At 38.3% G+C, this 19,914-nt stretch overlaps 2 protein-coding genes across 2 annotated transcripts in view; one reads left to right on the forward strand and one right to left on the reverse strand.

Annotated features, from left to right (window-relative positions):
- Window positions 1-534: 534 nt before the first annotated feature.
- On the reverse strand, window positions 535-4,590 carry LOC133870949 (uncharacterized). The gene is made up of 6 exons (XM_062308250.1): window positions 4,341-4,590; window positions 4,101-4,193; window positions 2,635-2,884; window positions 2,444-2,540; window positions 1,115-1,180; window positions 535-948 (listed from the first exon to the last, which is right to left on the reverse strand). Exons 1-6 carry the CDS (start codon window positions 4,474-4,476, stop codon window positions 751-753), a joined length of 840 nt encoding a protein of 279 aa, XP_062164234.1. The 5' UTR covers window positions 4,477-4,590; the 3' UTR covers window positions 535-750.
- A 7,569-nt stretch (window positions 4,591-12,159) lies between these two features.
- The window catches only part of LOC133870145 (ATP-dependent DNA helicase SRS2-like protein At4g25120), a 40,842-nt gene continuing 33,087 nt past the window's right edge, over window positions 12,160-19,914 (forward strand). Inside the window, exons 1-4 of the mRNA XM_062307203.1 lie at window positions 12,160-12,457; window positions 12,962-13,652; window positions 13,790-13,831; window positions 13,996-14,159. Of these exons, the coding sequence (XP_062163187.1) occupies window positions 12,291-12,457; window positions 12,962-13,652; window positions 13,790-13,831; window positions 13,996-14,159 (1,064 nt within the window). The 5' untranslated portion in view covers window positions 12,160-12,290. The remainder of the gene's footprint in view (window positions 12,458-12,961; window positions 13,653-13,789; window positions 13,832-13,995; window positions 14,160-19,914) is intronic.

Consider the following 19,914-nt stretch of genomic DNA (forward strand, 5'->3'; position numbering starts at 1 on the left):
ATTAGAAATGTTGACAAAATTGTCACATCAGAAAGAATCAAACCGACCAGCCTCCCCCTCATTATTTTTTTTCAGGGGAGTGCCCAAACTACCCCAATTTAGCATAGTAATGGATTTTGTCAATTTTCTAACCATATGGACTAATTTGTTCTTTTATGCTTACCACACGAAGTGATTAATCAATTTTTAAAACTCAGAGAGCTATTTGTCAAAACTTCAAACCACGTGAACTTAAAGTGCATTTATCCCTAAAATATAAAATGAAAGAGAATATAGCGGAAGCAAAGAAAGAAAAAGCAACAAATTTTGGGGTGGTTCGATTTTGAAAGTCTATGTCCACCACTGAAAATTACCTTAAGGGGCTACATTTTTTCTCAATAGTTGAAAACCATTTCCCCCACTGGTATTTCACTTGTAAACCTAGACAGAATTTTACACCAGTCTTCCTCAGCGATGGAAAATGCAATCTGAAATTAGTAACGTCAATAAAATAACCTCCAATCTACCACAAACAGGAAATGGGTGCTTATGATATGAGACCAAAGCCATATTTCGTTTCTCTTTGACTAGAAAAAGCCAGTAGAACTAAACGATGAACAGTCACAATAACTTTTTACATTTTAGTCTTTTCCTTTACCCAGCCATCCTCCATCATCCAATTGATGATGTGGAAGTAACAAAATGTTTCTCATCAAATACAATACCACACGTAAAACTCTTCAGCACCGACACTATAATTATGAAGCTTAATTATTCATCTTGAAATTTACATATTTTATATGTTTTTTTACCAATCTTGCACTCAATACCATTGAATTTACTTGTAAAGATGCATTTCTGTGATGAGCCCCCTACATTAGATCTCTTCATTTCTTCGTCAACCACTCTCTGTAGGGAATCGCTGCTGTCACCCAATGCCCAAGCTAAGGATATATGGGGTCGTGGATCCTGTGATAGAAAATCCGGGATGGTAAACTAGTCTCCGAAACATAAAACACAAGCATAATAACTTGCTGTAAAAGAATCTTTGCAATTTTCTCTTTGCTGTATATTCAAGAAAGTATCAACTAAGATAAATAAATAAATTAATAAACAAGAGTGATAATAACCTAACCTTATAGAACTCGGGAAGCTTGTGGAGCCTATAAACCTCATTAACAGCGTGAATCTGCCTTTTTATCTGAAATAAATTGAAGCCAAATAAATCTCACAGATATATATATATATAAACAATAGCAGACGATATCTAGAGAAAGATTTGCTACAACATAGAAATATATGTAACAAGCATGCTTCTTAAGAAGCCATATTTCTAAAATATACTAAAACAGAATCAGAACCCCAAGCAGAGCATACCCTTGCAGAAGATCCCGGCCAGAACGGCCGGATTTCCGGCCGGCTGGCCGGATTTGGCAAGAATATCCCGGCCAGAACAGCCGGCAGGCCGGATCTCTGCCAACTGGCCAGAAACGCCGGATTCCGGCGGTTCTGGCAGTTTCCGGCCAGTATGCCGGCGTCCGGCCGTTCTGGCCGGATTCCGGCAGTTTTGCCGGAATCCTGTAATTTTGCCCGGAATCCGGCCAACTCAGATTTTGACGAGACTGTCCGGATTCCGACCTTTGTCCTATAGCCAGAATCCGATAAAAGTAGTCGAAATCCTGTCAATTAATGACGGAATTTCGTCTCCGGTGGATTTTCATATTATTTTACAGTAATATTTATATGTTTTGAATAAAAATCGATTTTTATAGGTTAATATGATTGAATAAAAATATAAAAAATATTTATGATTTTCCTTACGTACCAAACACCGAAAAATGATTTTGGCGAAAAATATTTTTCAGAAAAATGACTTCCCTGAAACCATTTTACGACGAAAATCATTTTACGTCGAAACAAACGGAGCATAAATATAAAAAAGATCTAACAAAAACTTAAAGGGGAAGATAAAGGGACTTTATGCAGTGACCAATAGCTATTTATACCTATTCCTCTGAAATAAATAGACATTCAAATTCCATGGAAAAGCAACTGAAAAGCCAAACTGTTCATGTCTCATGTAAGGTTATAACTTCTAGATGAGTTTGCTATGTTCTTTATGAGTTTACCTTGTTTCAAAAGGTGTAATGTTCCTGTTACATATGACATGAATGTTTATAAACAGTCTGTACAGACTAATGATGATATCTCTATCAATTTGGATATGCAAAAAGCAATGTTTTACACCAGGGCAAAAATATACTCACTGTTTCCAACTAGTCATCAATAATGCATATAATTCTACCAGCTCCATACAAAATGACAAAAATAAAAAGGAAAGAGGCTAAAGGCAAAAAACTGTGGTGCCAATTACAAATTTGAAACTTGGAAGCTCTACCTTAACAAGGACAAAACAGAAGTAAACATGAAAAGAAAAGAGAGAAGAAAACAAATTCAAGCATACCTCAGCTAATCCTCCCGTAATAACTTCAATTGATAAAAAGGTTCGTGTATGATCATCATTGACAAAAACTTGCAACTTACTTAAATCAATCCAATACCTGCTTCAGGAGAAAACTATGCATTAATGTGGAAACTCGTAATATCAGCTTAACAATTGAGCTAGAATTCATACGCTAGCAAAAATAATCCGACCGCTTCTGAAACTGAAGCTTCTGCCGAAGCATTGCCACCACTGAGTCAATCTGGTGCACCCGGATTGGGACAGTTCTTCCCAAACTTATGTGGAATTCTCTTCCTAGGGCAACTTGTTCAAGCTTGAGATCATCTTTGCACAGAATGTTAAGTGGGACATCAACATCAACCACATGAAGACCGGGTACAAGAAATGAGATCTTTTTCAAAAACAAGGCCAGCTCCTTCTTTGGTATAGATGGTATGTAAACTGAAAGCACAAGATTAAACGAGTGTCTAGTTCCGCAATCATTGCATTTAATAAGTAAACTTCAGAATTAGAATAATGAATACACTCAAGCAAATTAAAAATTGAAGAAACGAAGGCAAGAAAACAAAGTCATAAACTAACTCTTTACCCTTACAAATATTTCCCACCAATACAGGAAATCACAAACTTTCACTGACAAGAAGTATCTAGAGAGGTGATGACCGTCCCGTAGAGCCTTCAGTCAGGACAAATTTCAAAGAATGAAATTTGACAAAAAATAAAATAATAATAATCTACGCATGCTTTTTTCAAGTTCTTTAAATATTGCTTTTATTCACATGTTCTGGAATTTGAAATGCTGGGTTAATTATATAGGATATCTAAATGTCTATTGAATTAGGAAAACATTAATGAAATAGTTGGAATATCTCATAATGCTTATCCAACCATAATCACATTAAACTTCTTTTTGTTTTTTGTTGTTTTGCTTTCATACAGCCTCCGGAAAATCAGACATGCCATACATAAAATACACAAAATCACATATGCACCTAAAATCTTATCTGGAACTTACACACACACACACGCACAAAATAATAAATAAATCTTATCTGGTTCATAGGTTTCAGTTAAATCATATATTCTCTATATCTTTTCAAACTTGCCAGATTTTTTTTAAAAAAAAAAAAGCACTACTCGCCATAATTACTTCAGAATTCTCCAAACCATTAAGAGGACCGGCATCTTTGGTGGGTGTTTCTACGCATAAGAGTTGTTTTCATTTTTCATACTTTTTCCTGTCTTCTGTGTGCGTATAATTACTAGCTAAGCTTCTTTATTGGTTATATCACCAAACAACCAATTATTATCAGTAAAGTAAACCCGAATCCATGACCAAAAACAACCAGAGCCTAGAGGAAATACTCTTAATGTCATCAATTACTCATCCTAATTTTGTAGCTCTTTGGGTTTTTTTTTTTTTATCATCTTACCGAATTCATGCATGGCAACACGAGGTAACATTAGGATCAACAACCAAAGTTAGCGATCAATGTGGACTAAGTTTGTCCACTTTTCATTTTGCATAAGAAGCAAGCCAAACAACAAGTTTCACTTTCCGAACAGTAGTGACACTGGTAGGAACATAAATACATATATACATATTAATCCTTTCCAAGAAAGTATCGTGTGGACGTGAATTAAGAATTAGAATTACCTGGGATGTACACATGCAAGGCATAGTTTCCATCTACATGGGGAAAGCTCCTAACTCTACTGGCCTGACCAGTTTGCAGGCGATCCAGAGTCCCTTCTCAAATCAAAACATCAAACACTTGGTAAGCAAAATTTACATAATCGTTAAAACCCATTAAATCTTCTTCACCTCTGTTTCGTTGCTGAGAAAAAAATATGAAATTGAGAGAGAGGAAGTAGAGAATATCGGTGGGTAAGTTACCAAGGGGATTGGAAGTGGGAGGGTTGAGGAGTGAGAGAGGAGGTGGGGGCAAAGGCATTGGGGAGCGGATGTTGACTGGAGTTGGATCGTCGGAGTCGGAAGCTGCGTCTCCGTACGAGGCTTTCAGGGCCTCCATTCTCTCCCTCTCACCCTCTGCGTCACGGATCGTGAAGAAAGCACCTTTTCCTTTTCCTTCCACCTTTTGTTTTGCTTCTTCTTTTTCTTTTCTTTTTTGAATTCTTGTTTTGCTTCTTCTGGTCTACGCCATAAAGGAACAGTCATGTTTATAAAATTAAGAAAAAATAAAAAAATAAAAAATAAAAAATTGAATAGTGAGGTTTAAAGTGGGATATTTAACGATGGAAATAATGATACATTATTAAATTATTTTAAAAAAACGTGTTAATATTAACATTATATACACGGTTAAATATACTAATTTTATTATCACGAAAACTCGTTAAATAAATGAATCTTTCAAAGGGTATTGTACTAATTTAGTGAATAAAATTAAATTGAGTGTTACACATATGTTCAAGTGTTTACTTTAAGTTCTCATTCATTTACGTGACAGTAAAAATTATCATTGAATAAAATTACAAATAAAAGTATATGTAATATTCAATGATAATTTTTAATACCACGTCAAATAATAAATACTTGAAAGTGAACATTGATAACTTGACATATGTATTCTTTACTTACTTATGTATTCATAGCCTAACGAGACATGTTAAACATCCATATTCTAAGTTGGGCCAGGCTTTTTTTTATTTTTAAGCACTTCTCTTAATCTAATGGAATATGATCCTCTCTATTTTATTTAGTGAAATGAATACTATGCATTTCAAATGAAATGTCGAAATTTAAAGTTGATGCATCTAATACTCTAATAGTGTATATGAAGTCAATGTTGACACGTCTTTGAAAAATTTAAATAATATGAAATCATGTACACCATTAGATACACCAACTTTAAATCCTGACTGTAAAATGGATAATATTCATTCCATTTTAAATTGAGACGATCCTATTTTGGAAAGCATTTGGATCATCTCCAGTTGAAATGAATTAGAGGGGATCCAGTTAGTTTTATTTTCGAGATAAAATTGTTCTTAAAAATATGAAAGGGCAATTTTACCTATCAAATGAAACTAACTGGATCATCTCCAGTTCATTTGAATTGGAGAGGATCCTTGTCCTGCGATATGGAGCTTGCAAGGTTGGTTAAATCGGTTAGTGTAATTGACGAAATAAAAATTCTACTGCCTACGAACTTAATCAACATCGAACCAGTTTTTTTTTTTACTGCCATCGTCAGAAGTTAGTAGACGGTCGGTAGGCGATCAGTAGGCAACAATCAGATATTCTGCCCACCCCTATTAAAGAGAGAAAACTCGTACTTAGAAAAGACTGAGAACTTCTCTTACCATAATCTATTTGACCAAGTTTTATAAGGTATTAAAGAAAGAGTAATGCTATGTGCAGGACAGAATCATGACTTTTGGTGTGGGGGATGAATATATATATAAAAGCCATTTAAACTACCACCTCTTCTCTGGATGGCCCCCTGAACTACTAGTACTTGTAGTCCGGTCCCCCCAAACTACCAACTTCTTTGAAAATGGCCCACTCCGTCAGTGTTTCTCGTCAATATGGATGGAAAACACAACATGTGCCGCGCACATGACTCTAAAGGGCCAAAAAATCGAAAATGCCCTTCTTTTTAAACATAAAATTACTAAATTGCCCTATGAAAAAATTGTTAACGTATCATCAAGACATCATCCTAATAACAGCACACGTGCAGCTACACATGGCACACATGCAGCCACATATGCAGCATTAGCTACATCAGTAGCAGGGACACATGGCACACAGTCCCCTTTCCACCATGCTGCCCACCAAACCACCTCAGCAGCCGACTCTCCTAGCCCAGCAAGCCTTTCCATATCAGCCTACCCTTCCACACCATCAGCCGCATATCATGCTGCATATTATGCAGCAAATCTTCCCATGACAGCAGTCTATCTCCCCATGTCTACAACATGTCATGCTACCAAATATCCCCAAGATTCTAACAAACCAAGATGGAAGGAAATCAACCATACTAGCAGCCGCATGAAGTCCCATCCTCTTATAGTATCAAACGTGCCCTTCAAGTCAAGAGTAACTCCCACGGCAACATCAAGTCTCAAGGTCAGCATGCCGCTCAATATCAAATTCTCTAGAGAAGGAAAGAATCAAAGCATCGAACGGAAAGATTCAGCACCAATTATGTAAAGGGAAATCTGTGCTCTATTGTAACAAATCATGACTGATTTGTTACAATAGAGCACAGATTTCCCTTTACATAATTGGTGCTGAATCTTTCCGTTCGATGCTTTGATTCTTTCCTTCTCTAGAGAATTTGATATTGAGCGGCATGCTGACCTTGAGACTTGATGTTGCCGTGGGAGTTACTCTTGACTTGAAGGGCACGTTTGATACTATAAGAGGATGGGACTTCATGCGGCTGCTAGTATGGTTGATTTCCTTCCATCTTGGTTTGTTAGAATCTTGGGGATATTTGGTAGCATGACATGTTGTAGACATGGGGAGATAGACTGCTGTCATGGGAAGATTTGCTGCATAATATGCAGCATGATATGCGGCTGATGGTGTGGAAGGGTAGGCTGATATGGAAAGGCTTGCTGGGCTAGGAGAGTCGGCTGCTGAGGTGGTTTGGTGGGCAGCATGGTGGAAAGGGGACTGTGTGCCATGTGTCCCTGCTACTGATGTAGCTAATGCTGCATATGTGGCTGCATGTGTGCCATGTGTAGCTGCACGTGTGCTGTTATTAGGATGATGTCTTGATGATACGTTAACAGCCCCCCTCAAGCTGATAGGGGGTGAAACCACCAGCAGCTTGGAGCGAAGATAAAGGAATCGAGGAGAGGGTAAGCCCTTGGTGAACACATCAGCCACTTGATCGAGAGTAGAAATGAACTTGAGGATAATATCCCGATTAAGGACCTTCTCCCGAATAAAGTGATAGTCAACTTCAATGTGCTTGGTCCGGGCATGAAAAACCGGATTAGAGGCTAAAGCAAGAGCACTAACATTGTCGCACCAGAGAATAGGAGCCACGGACAGAGGTATACCAAGTTCTTTGAATAACATCCGGAGCCAGAAAAGTTCAGCCGTGGTAGTGGAGAGAGATCGGTATTCAGCCTCAGTACTGGACCTGGAAACAACAGCTTGCTTTTTGGCACTCCAAGAAATGAGACAGTCACCAAGAAAAACTGCAAAACTGGTTGTGGATCGTCGATCATCAGGGCAGCCAGCCCAATCGGAGTCACAGAAGGCATTAAGTTGGAGAGGGCCTTTAGTGTAGAAGAGACCATGATCAGACGTGCCTTTTAGATATCTTAAGACCCTCTTAGCTGCTGTCCAGTGAGTAGAACAAGGTGCATGGAGATGTTGACACAGCTGATTCACAGAATAAGCAATGTCAGGTCGAGTGAGAGTGCAATACTGAAGAGCGCCCACGATTTGTCTATAAACAGTAGGATCGGGAAGGGGGCTGCCACCAAGCCTAGACAATTTGGAGCCAGACGGGCAGGGAGATTTTGCTGATTTAGCTCCACTCATGTGAGTTTTGCTAAGTAAATCAGTGATGTATTTAGTTTGACAGAGATGTAGACCAAAAGAGCTTCGAGTAACCTGAATGCCAAGAAAGAAATGAAGGGGTCCCAAGTCCTTTAAGGGAAATTCACCCTGCAAGCGAGCAATCAAAGCTGAGATAGCAGTGGAATGAGTGCCCGTGAGGATGATGTCATCCACATACACCAAAAGGAAGATCTGAACCTGTCCTGAGCAGAAAATAAATAAGGATGTGTCAACCAACGAGGCAGTGAAGCCAATATCAAGTAGGAAGGTGGAGAGCCGGGTGAACCAAGCCCGTGGGGCTTGTTTAAGGCCATAGAGAGCCTTGTGTAACCTGCACACAAAGGTAGGGTGAAGGTTGTTGATGAAACCTTGAGGCTGCTCCATATATACCTCTTCAAGCAAAGAAACCAGCAGAAAAGCATTAGACACATCGAGCTGCCGAATTTCCCAGTCAAAATGGACAGCCAAAGTTAAGATTACACGAATAGTAGAAGGTTTAATCACAGGGCTAAAGGTTTCAGTGTAATCAATTCCACTTCTTTGGTCAAAACCTTTAGCAACCAGCCGGGCTTTGAATCTTTCCACAGTGCCATCAGCATGTCTTTTAATCCTATACACCCATTTGTTCCGAATTATGTTGTGATGAAGAGGCCGGGGACATAAAGTCCATGTGCCATTAGAAATAAGGGCATCATACTCAAGCTGCATGGCAGCCTGCCATTTGGGGTCAAGGGCTGCCTTGCTATAGGAACTAGGCTCAGTTTCAGAAATAAGGGTATGGAAGAGTTTATAGTCAGGAAAAGGTTTAGGCCTCAGGGTCCCGGTTCTAGAGCGAGTAACCATAGGGTGAGTGGGAGGTGCAGGGATAGGAAGAGAGGGGGAGGGATCAAGGGAGGAGGCAGGTTGGTCTGGCAGAGAAGGGGTGGGGAGAGCAGAAGGTGATGGTTGTAGAGAAGAAGGAAAATTGTCAGAGGAATCAGGAGCTGCAGGAGAAGGGAAGTCAGGAGACAAAGGTTCAGGATTAGAGCTAGGGGATGAGAGGGAGTACCCGGGTGAAGCAAGAGGTGAATTAGTTGGATGAGAAACAGAGGTGTGGGGTAAGTGAAGGGGAGAGAATTGAACAGGAAGGATAAAAGGGACATCACCTTGTGCACTTACCTTGGAGGGGAGAAGAGAGACGGCTTGATCCTTGGCAAGGAAGGAAGCTTCATTGAAGACAACATGCCTAGACAAATACACTTTGTTAGTAACAGGATCCAAACATTTATAACCTGCATGATGGTAACCAAGAAAGATACATGGTTTAGATCGATATTCAAGTTTATGCAGCCCATAAGGTCTAAGAAGAGGGTAACAAAGACACCCAAAGACACGAAGTTCCTGATAATTTGGCTCTCGGTTGTAAAGCTTAAAAAATGGAGACAAGTGTTGCAAGGTAGGGGTAGGCAGCCTATTGATGATATGCACAGCAGTGATGAAGGCATCAACCCAATAACGATTTGACAAATGACAGTGAGCTAAAAGAGTTAGGCCTATCTCTAGAATGTGTCTTAATTTTCTTTCAGCAAGGCCATTTTGTTGAGATGTGTATGGACAAGATTTTCTGTGAATTATCCCGTGTTTTGTTAAGAAAGATTGAAAATGATTAGACATATATTCTCCTCCTCCATCCGATTGAAGTTGTTTGATTTTGGAGGAGAATTGATTTTCAACGAGGAGCTTAAATTTCACAAAGCTGTCAAAGACTTCAGATTTGTTATAAAGAGGATAGATCCAAGTGAATCTAGAGAAATCATCAATAAAGACAACATGGTATTTGCATCCACTGATAGAGGTAATGGGAGATGTCCAAATATCCGAATGGATCAAATCCAAAGGTTGAAGAGAAATCCGAGTAGAATTATTGAAAGGCTGCCTTTTACTTTTGCCTAATTGTCATGAATTACAAGCAGAGGTATTATTGAAATCAAAAACAGAAACTGGTAGGTGTTTATCCTTAACAACTCGATTAACAATGTCTAGAGAGGGATGTCCTAGTCTAAAATGCCACATTAGAGATGTGGTCCTTATTCCTAACAAAGCAGTAAAGGTCTTGGAAGTCCTGTGAAGCTTCCCTCCAAACCGAATGGGATATAGGCCATGCTCACTCTTCCCCTCCAGGAGTAGGGCGTGTGTCTTCAGGTCCTTAACAAAATAATGAGATGAGGTTAATATAAAATAACAGCAATTATCTAGACAAACATGGTTTGGTGGGCAACATGGTGGAAAGGGGACTGTGTGCCATGTGTCCCTGCTACTGATGTAGCTAATGCTGCATATGTGGCTGCATGTGTGCCATGTGTAGCTGCACGTGTGCTGTTATTAGGATGATGTCTTGATGATACGTTAACAAAAATAACATGGTACTTAGTGGTATAAGACCACAATACTACGAATATGCCATTGTAGAACACAGCAAGTTATGATAGAGCATCCGAGTGCACATCGGCTCGATCCAGTTGCATAAAAAAGCTCAAGTGCCTTGTAAGCATCACCATGCATAGCAAACACCATAATCATTGTATTCCACGTAACAAGACTCTTTCTACAGAACATGTTCTCAAACACACCATACGCTTTATTGACGAAGCCACATTTCGCATACATATCAATAACTCCATTATAACTATCACGTTCATGTCTAGCTTCTCTTCCTTGATATACCCTTGAATCTTTCCACCTTCTTTCAAAGCACCTGGATCTGTTTTTACATGCAATTCCTTAATGAAAACCTCCAAGTTGTTACAACTAGCTTGTTACAACTAGCTTGTTCTAACCCAAATTGATCGACATTTTACAAAAAACAGTCATACAACATCTCGAATGGCCGGATATGTGAAACAAAATAGAAATAAAAATATCTTCTAAAACAATCTTACAAAAAAATATGCATACTATATTTCAATTGTGAACCATCGAAATCTCTCTCTCTTTCTGTGTTTTGTGCTCTGCCAGCGGCCGTAATAACTGGGTGGAAAACAAATATTAAACGTGAAACCACGAGAGTACCTTGTATAGAATCTACAGATGAAACCAACAAACTTGAATTCTCATAAACAAAAAGAAAACAAAAATTGAAAACTTGAAGTATTAAACGCGACTCCAGGTGTCGAAACCTCCGGGATTTCGCGGAGTCGTCGGCGTATGGGGAGACGATGGGCTACCAGAAGGCGAGGTCGAGCAGTGTCGCTGGCGTGTGGGGTGACGACCTGCTGCGAATGAGTAAAAACAAGAATAAAAAATGATGCAAGATGAATTTTTGTGTAGGCAAATGGGTATTTTCGGGCTTTTGGGCTAAAAGAGTCACGTGCCGTGCACGTGACTTGGTTTCCATCCACTTAAGCATCACAAAGTGATGGATGAGGCCAAAAAATAAGCAATTGGTAGTTGGGGGGCCGGACTGCAAGCACTGGTAATTCGAGGGGCCATCCGGAGAACGGGTGGTAGTTTGTGAGGCTTTTTTGTATTTAACCCTTCTATAAAATAAAAGCATAGAAGTTTTAAATTTAATTGCGTGGCATGACAAATACGCAATGGTATAAACAACTAGCAAAATAAAATAAACATAATTTATAGGGTCGAAGAAAAACAATACATTTGAGTGTTGACTATTTCTCCAACAATCTCCTAAGCTCCAAACAACAACAATACTAAAAGTCGAGTCAAACAATGGTGCAGTCATAAACGATTAAACCATTTAACTTGTGATGCCAAAACAAATACTGTGAACCTAAATGATTACAAAAAAACCACTAAGAGTCCCAAACCAAATTGAATTTTTAGCTAGGAGCGAACTAGAATCAATTAATTAATTTTTTTTAGTGTTGGAAGAGGGGGCAAAACTAAAAAAAAAAATAAATTAAAGGGAGGCACAAACATTATTTTGGAGAGACAAAAGTATAATTTTGAGGGAACAAATTTATAAATATATATATTTTAAGACAAATTTTGAAAATTTTATGGAGACATTCGTCCCCTAAACCCAAGCTTGGGTCCTCCCCCTAATTATATGCAAGACTTCTATCGTCTTTTTATTTTTTGATATATTTTTCAAAATTATCGTTTTATTTATAATAAATTATTATTAGATTTTGATACAGAGACTTGGCGTCTTGGCCCATATGTACCTAAAGCCCGATTATTTGAATTTGACGGAGGGGGGAGAAACCGAACAGAAACTCAAAAAGCTGTGTCCTTTCTATTTGCTCCTCCACCCACCTCCCTCCTAGGGTTCAGCTTTTGAGCCACACTTTCCTCTTAATGTCTAAGGAAAATGCGCATGCAATGGTGCCTCAAATTTCTAGAGGAGAAATCACAGATGAACAAAAGGCTCGAATTTCTCTGAACTTCAGAGCCGCAAAGGCACTACTTGCTCGCAAACGGCCTCGCCTCGAAGCATCCCCTCATCATCAATTTCCTCCTCACAAGTAAGCTCCCTTCTGCATCGAACCTTATTTTTATTTTCATAATTCCTCTTTGTTTGCGGAAGATAGAGCTAAGCATCAGACCAGGTCCCAGACTTTCGAAAAAAAAACGTAATGCGCTGTTTGGTTACTGACAAAGTTTTAGAAAGAAGTCAAATTTAATTCTGCTTTTTACGCGGTTGCTATAGTATTGGTAAGATGAGGTTGGGTTTGCGCAAATTCTAATTCTCGTCCACCAAATGAAGCCTAAGATTTTATCCGTGGCATGCTGCTTTCTTTTACCTTTCTTTTGTGACCCTGTAAAAATCCACATCCTTTTCCGTACTTTTTCTTGAAAACCAAACAGATAATTGGATCTCGGAGATCTTTGGAATTGTAGGAGAAATATGCTCGTGTTAATATGTAAATTTATTACTTCATATGTCTTCTCCTCTTTGTTAATTATGACAAAAATAAAATGATTAAATGCGATGAATTTCTGATAATACTGATCGTTTATTTTTTCAGAATTGTGGATGCAAATGGAATTGCAACCCCGGTTACTAGCATCAAGAGGGTTCCTCTTGCAGAGGTACCGACAAACACGCCATCCCCATCTTTTGTGATGGGGGTCAAGTCAACAGGTTGTGAAAATAGGAGCAGTTCCTGTTCTGGGGGCGTAACTATCAATCGGATGGAATTAACTGATCATAGTTCTAGAGCAAGCAGGATTGGTGTTCCTTTAGAGAATGACCACTTGTTAGATTCTTTTAAAACTCCTCTGAAACAACCAGAATGTTCTACTTTAATTGATTCCGTTTCGATGCCTAGCATTCTAGATGATGATTTTGATGAGTCCATTTTAGAAGAAATAGATGTCTTCTGTGACCAGAAATCTGCAGAAAAAGCAGAGAGGGAGGTTCCTAGTGGTGAAATTTTTGTGGGTAGTCAGCATACTAATAATAGTAGTAGTATACTCAGCACCACTTTGGAGCCTGCCACAGGGTACGAGGATGTGAGAAGTCAAGGCACATTGGATTCTGGAAGTCATTTAGACACTCGAGCAAACGGGTCAGGTACTTCTCAGACCGTACAGACTGGGAACATGCCTGAGGAGTACCTGAAATATTTGCAGTCTCTGAATGACAGGCAAAGAGAAGCATCTTGTTATGATATTTCAGTCCCTTTGATGATTGTTGCTGGTCCTGGAAGTGGAAAGGTTCCTCTGTTCCTCCCTGTGTCTCTCTCATACACATACAGCAAAATGATTTTCTTGATTGTTTTGGTTGATTTTGTTTATATACTATATAGTGTTTCTCCGACGGTTGGAGCTAAATTTTCTGCTTTTAATGCCAGACTTCCACAATGGTTGGGCGTGTGTTTATGCTGCTTAATGAGGTATTGCCTCTTTTCTCCTCTGAATTATTTGTTTCTTCGTCCTTTGATTTATAATTTAAATGCTTGTTAATTCTTTTGTATATTCCCCCTTCATCTGATCTAGTATACTAACTGGCTTGATTATTCCTTTTGTTTTGATTTCCTATCCATTAAAACATGTTTAGGGTATTAGTCCGTCAAACATTCTGGCGATGACTTTTACTACAGCAGCAGCTTCTGAGATGAGAGATCGCATTGGTGCAGTGGCTGGAAAGGCAACTGCTAAGGAGCTCACAATCAGCACGTTCCATTCATTTTCCTTGCAACTTTGTCGTTCACATGCAGAGAAGTATGTGCACTCAGAGATTGTATGGAATTTCTGCAAAATTGCAAATGATTTACATCTTTTACTTTTGAATTTTGTTTCACTCGCAAAATTAATAAAATACCCATTAATATTTTCCACTACTTGAAAGCTGCTCACCTACCCCACCTCCCGCCTCCCAAAAAAAAAAAAAGAAAAAAAAGAAAAGGAAAGGTGCTCCAGCCTTGTAACACTATGTAAAAAAGGAAAGGTTCTCTTTACTTTTGTCTTATACATGTTAGGAAAAACTTTTCATGCGTTCGATCGGAATGACCATCTGGAAGAGCCTACCCTTTGTGTTGTGTAGGCATTATACGACATAGATTTTTTGTGATGGCGTTTTGGTGTTAGCCATCCCATAAGTGTCATCGTATGGTAGATTTCCACGGAATGTTGCCATTGCTTTGTTTTATTTTATTTTTTATAAATAAACATAAAAGAAGGTAATTTATGCTAGCTGTACTTTGATCATAATTCTCGAGTTATTCAGTGGATAATTTGTACTTCTTGCATACCGTTTTCTTTTTAATTATTATTTTTTTCAAAGAAATGCTTTTATGTCATATCATATGCGGTGGAGGATATTCTATTTAACGTTCCAACTAGAACAACCATACAATTTTTCTTTTTTTTTCTTTTTTTTTTTTTTTTTTTTTTTTATGAATAATAATAATTTTATAAAAAAAAAAGGCAAAGCTCACGTACATGAAGAGTATACACGAGAGCCAAGGCTCTATCTGCTACTACAATCTAGAAAACAAATCAGACCTACCAAATTCCCTGAGGCAAAATTAGGAACGTATACAATAGCCCAAACCATAAGAGATCTCAGAAAAGGAGTTAAGGAGAAGCACATTGGACTCGCTATCCTCAAAAAGTTGACGATTCATTTCTCTTCAAATTCTCTACATTAAGAGAGCGGGAATAACTTTCCAGATAGCCTATTTGGGATGTCCCCGCCTTTGAAATTTCCACCAATGGAGAAGCTGTAGAATGTTACAGGGCATGACCCAAGAGACCCCGAAGCTGGTAAGAACTAAGTTCTAGATGTCAGCGGCATACTCATATTGAAGGGGAAGATGATTAATAGTTTGCTCATCCTTCTCACAAAGACAACACCGGTTAATCAGCTGGATCCCCCACCTTTTGAAATTATCCACTGTGAGGATTCTACTCAAAGTTGTAAGAAGAAAGCAATGCGAGGAGGGGCCTTCACCTTCCAAATGCTTTTCCAAGGGAAAGAACTATGCTCATCTGATTGTAACATAGTATAGTAGCTCTTCATTGCAAAACCATGGCGGCTAGAAGGAGTCCACACCATACTGTCCACTTCTCTCGGAAGCAGATTCATGGAGCATGAAAGAGTAAGAAAAGAATCCAGAGATTAAATTTCCCAATCCTGAGCTGCTTTAATGAAGCTAGGATTCCAAATGATGTGGGGACTGGAGAGATCCATGTAATTTGACACCAAAGCCTCCTTGTCACTAGCTAAGGAATAGAATTCTGGAAAAGAACTCTTAAGAGCCCTTTCTCCGCACCAAATGTCATGCCAGAAGTGAATGAGGAAACCATCCCCAACCTTATAGGAAACAAAGTTGGAAAAAACTCCCCAATTTTTCCTAATATTCCTCCAGAGACTCACCCCATAAGGACCTCGAGCTTCCTCTGAGCACCACCCCCCTCTCTGGAACCCGTACTTCGACACAATCACTTGCCTCCATAAAGAATCTTGTTCATTCCCAAATCTCCAAAGCCATTTACCAAGAAGGGCTTTGTTGAATAGAATCGGATTTTTTAAACCCAACCCCCCTCTTGGAATTGGGGAGCAAATAGTCCTCTAATTCACCAAATGCAAATTGTGGTCCCCACCTGGACTGTCCCACAGAAAGTCACTCTAAAGAAGCTCCAGTCTACTGGCTATGCCAACCTTTGATGAGAGTAAGACGCCCTCTCTTGGACAAGTAAATCTTCTTTCAACTCGCTAGCCTTTTTTCCATTTTCTCAACCACCCCATCCCAAATGGCTTTAGATTTGAAGGGAGCACCTAAAGGAAGACCCAAGTAACCCAACAAAAGAGAAGAGATATTACAATAGTGAAAACTAGCCAGCTCCTCAATATGCGGGATCTCCGCCACTACGACTAACTCAGATTTTTGTAAATTAACCTTCAACCCTAAAATGGCCACAAAACACAGGAGAATGTGATCCAAATTACAGATTTGATCAAAGTCTGCGTCACACAAAATAAGAGTATCATCTGCGAACAACAAATGTAATATTTCAAAGGGGGTACTGTTGAGATTGTCTACTCAGAAGCCAGAAAGAAAGCTTCAAGCCATCGCTCTAGAAAGCATCCTACTGAGGGCATCCGTGACTAAAACAACGAGAAGAGGAGAGAGAGGTTCGGTCCCCTTGGCGAAGACCCCGAGAACTACCGAAGAAGCCATGCAAGTTGCCGTTGATCAAGATCCCGAAGCGAGCTGTAGAAATACAAGCAGAAATCCACTTCCTCCATTTAGAACCAAAACCTGTACGCCTCAGTAGATAATAGAGGAAGTCCTAGTTAACATGGTCAAAAGTCTTTTCCATGTCATGCCGCGAAGGGTGTTGGATTTGTTGAGTAGTTGGGGCAATTCGTTGGGTTTTAGTCAAGTTCAGCAAATTTGGAAGCAGGTTCCTTTATGTGTCATGTTGGGTCTTTAGCGTAAAAGGAATGCTCGGCATTTTGAAGATGTAGAAATGCTGGTGTTGGAGTTGCGTGGAAATGTGCTTAATACGCTATTTGTATGGGTCTCGGCTCATCATAGCTCGAGTCGTGTTACGTTGGCAGAGTTTATAATTTCTTGCTCTTTTGTTTCCTTTTTAAGGGCACTTTTGTATACTTTCTGTGTACTAGGGTTGCGCCCCTCTGCGCTTTTTAATGATATGACATTATTTATTAAAAAAGAAAGAAAGACTTTTCCAGGTCAAGTTTGCATAAAACCCCAGGAATCCCTTATCTTAACCTGCTTTCCAGACATTCATTAGCTATAAAAACAGAATCTAGAATCTGTTGCCACCTAATGAAAACATTTTGGCTGTTAGAAATAAGAGCTCCCACTACTGGCTACAATCTACTTGTTAGAACTTTGCCGGGATCTTATAGACGCTCCCTAACAGGCTGATATGTATGAAGTCCCTTATCTCTAGTTGAACAACCATACGAACAATCACTGAGTGCTTTCTTTTAATTATGTTAGACAATCATGATTTGATTCCAATATCTTTGTCATATATTGTCTTGTAATGAAATATTGAATGGACCATGTTTATTAGTGGCACCATTTAGGTAGAAACAAATAGCGTGAGAATTGTTTTTGGTGAATAACTGATTTTATTACCAAAAGAACAGAAAGATACAATGATCAACAACACAAATAGAAAAAAAACCCTCTATGCATGAGAAGACCAGTATACCTACCCTTCCTTGAAGCAACAGAAGAAACAATTACATGAACATGCTAGGGCTTATTTTCCAAGTGATTAGGGATGTGTTTGGCTAAGTTTTTGAAAATTGTTTTGGGTTTTGAGAATTTTTGAAAAGGTGAAAATTGAGAAGTGTTTTCGGGTGGGGGCCACATTTAAAGAGTGTTGTTTGTGGAGTCCATAGAAGAAAATGTGTTTAGTAAACCGAAAAGTGTTTTTGAAAAGAAAAATCAGAGAATTGTTTTCAAAAAATTGAAAGAAACAAAACCAAAAAAGAAAAAAATAAGTGGTCACTGCGTGGCCATTCCCTCTCCTTTGTTGAGGTCACTCCCTCTCCTCTGTTGGAAGGTGTTTTAAAAATTTTTCCTATAGAAAGATGTGGAAAGTTTTTTACTAAGTGCTTTGTATTTTATTTTTTGAAAAGTGTTTTTTGGTTTGTTTAAAAGTGTGTTAGTGGTTGAGGCTACATCTAAAGATTGTTTGATAATGTTTTTCAATGTTTGAAAAGAGAAAAGAGTGCTGAAAATGTTTACCAAACTTGTCCTATAATTTCTTTTGTTTTCCTAGGATTATCTGTAATGTCTGGAAACAATTCTATTCTACCTTATGTGTCAACAATCTTCCACACATTGTTCTCAACACTTTTAATACCTCATGAAGAATCCTATTATTCCTTTCCTTCCAAGGTACGTACATAGTGGCTGCCAAAATTATTATTCAAGTTGTAGACCCCAAGGTTTTTTGCTCCATTTGTGTAGTCACTCAATCAAGTTCTTGCGTCCAATTAGTGACATGTCCATTGACCCTCAACAAAGATTCCAAATGCTATTAGTGAAGAGAAGTTCCAAGTCCTCCATATGCAAAAATCTAATCAATTAAAGTTGCAAATCATGGCAAGCATCATTTAAATTCTTATGGTGCTTTGTGTCTTTTATAGGTATTTTGCTTCACTTGGTTCCTTAGTTTTGTCCAATATATTGTGTGTCAACATTTTTGTGTCTATCCTCTGATAGGCCTCGGATCCCCATGTTTGAGCCTTGAATCCTTTGGTCAAGGCATAAGACAGTTTGGATAGTACTTAATGTGTATTATTAGCCTTTTTAAACTTTCCAATGTATTCCTAACAATTACTTGGATTTTGTTTCTAATAAATCACCTTCTAAGTTACTGAACAGCTACCCCAGTAGGCATACCATTTTGTAATCCAAAGTTCTCTATTCTATGTCTGATTCGTGAACTGTAACCATCCTTACCATATCCAATAGTTGATATCCTAGGTGTTCAACACTAAGAATTCAGATATTGTTCCTACATATGAAGTCATCATTGGTTTGGAGTGGCAATTATCACTTATCACTAAAGTTGCCAATTGGATGCTATTTTTGCCTAGTGTAGATTTCGTTAATTCTTCAATCAAGTACTTTGGGTTATGAGTGATGTCGAAATGGAGAATAATTATTCATTTGGCTCCTTTATGGGAAATGGATATTAACGAAAACCAACCCATAACATTTCTTTATTGAAATTGATGAAGAAGTGAATTGTTTGGTCATGACTCTTACAAGTATTATCTTGTGGACTTCTATACGATGGTGTTGAAATATAAAGGTAACTTAAGTTGTCATACCAAGTTTAAGTGAATACAATGGTGATTGATTTGGGGCCCATGGATTTTTGAAAACATTTTCAGATGAATTTATTGGTGTTAATGACCACGTGTTCCAAAAGTTTAAATAAATAGGAAATGATAAATTTTATTATTTATAATTAATATTCAAATACTTCTCATCAAGTGTAGGATTTCTCTCTCAATAAGTAGGGCCTAACACGTGAAATTTTTAATTGAAATCAGGGGCAAATTGTGGAGACAGGGTTCGAATTTAGGACTAGTATTATGATACCATGTTAAATCATTACTTGTCCCAAAAGTTAAAGCTGATAAGAAATGATGAATTTAATCATTTATGCTTAATATCCTAACAATTGGTATAGGAGTCCCTTCAAATTTGTTGATTTTACGCGCTCCCTTGATCATATTAGCTAGGGAAAAATGTAAAATTAGTCCCTGAGTTTTCACCGATTTGCAATAAGCTTCCGGTGGTATAAAAATATTTTGAGAGCTCCTTGTGGTATGCAAAAATAATAAATAGGTCATTGCACCCAACTTTCGTCTAATTTTTTGACGGAAACTGTCAAATGCCACGTCAACACCAATCAGATTATGACACGTGTCACCTATTATTAAAAATTTATAAATATATAAAAACTATAATTA

This window comes from Alnus glutinosa, chromosome 6 (assembly GCF_958979055.1).
Source record: "Alnus glutinosa chromosome 6, dhAlnGlut1.1, whole genome shotgun sequence".
NCBI classification, from domain to species: Eukaryota; Viridiplantae; Streptophyta; class Magnoliopsida; order Fagales; family Betulaceae; genus Alnus; species Alnus glutinosa.

Coding starts and splice junctions, on each gene's coding strand:
- LOC133870949 (XM_062308250.1), bottom strand. CDS start 4,476: ATGGAGGCCCTGAAAGCCTCGTACGGAGACGCAGCTTCCGACTCCGAC. Junction 4,194..4,340: donor TCCCACTTCCAATCCCCTTG/GTAACTTACCCA, acceptor TGATTTGAGAAG/GGACTCTGGATCGCCTGCAA. Junction 2,885..4,100: donor CTTGCATGTGTACATCCCAG/GTAATTCTAATT, acceptor TTGTGCTTTCAG/TTTACATACCATCTATACCA.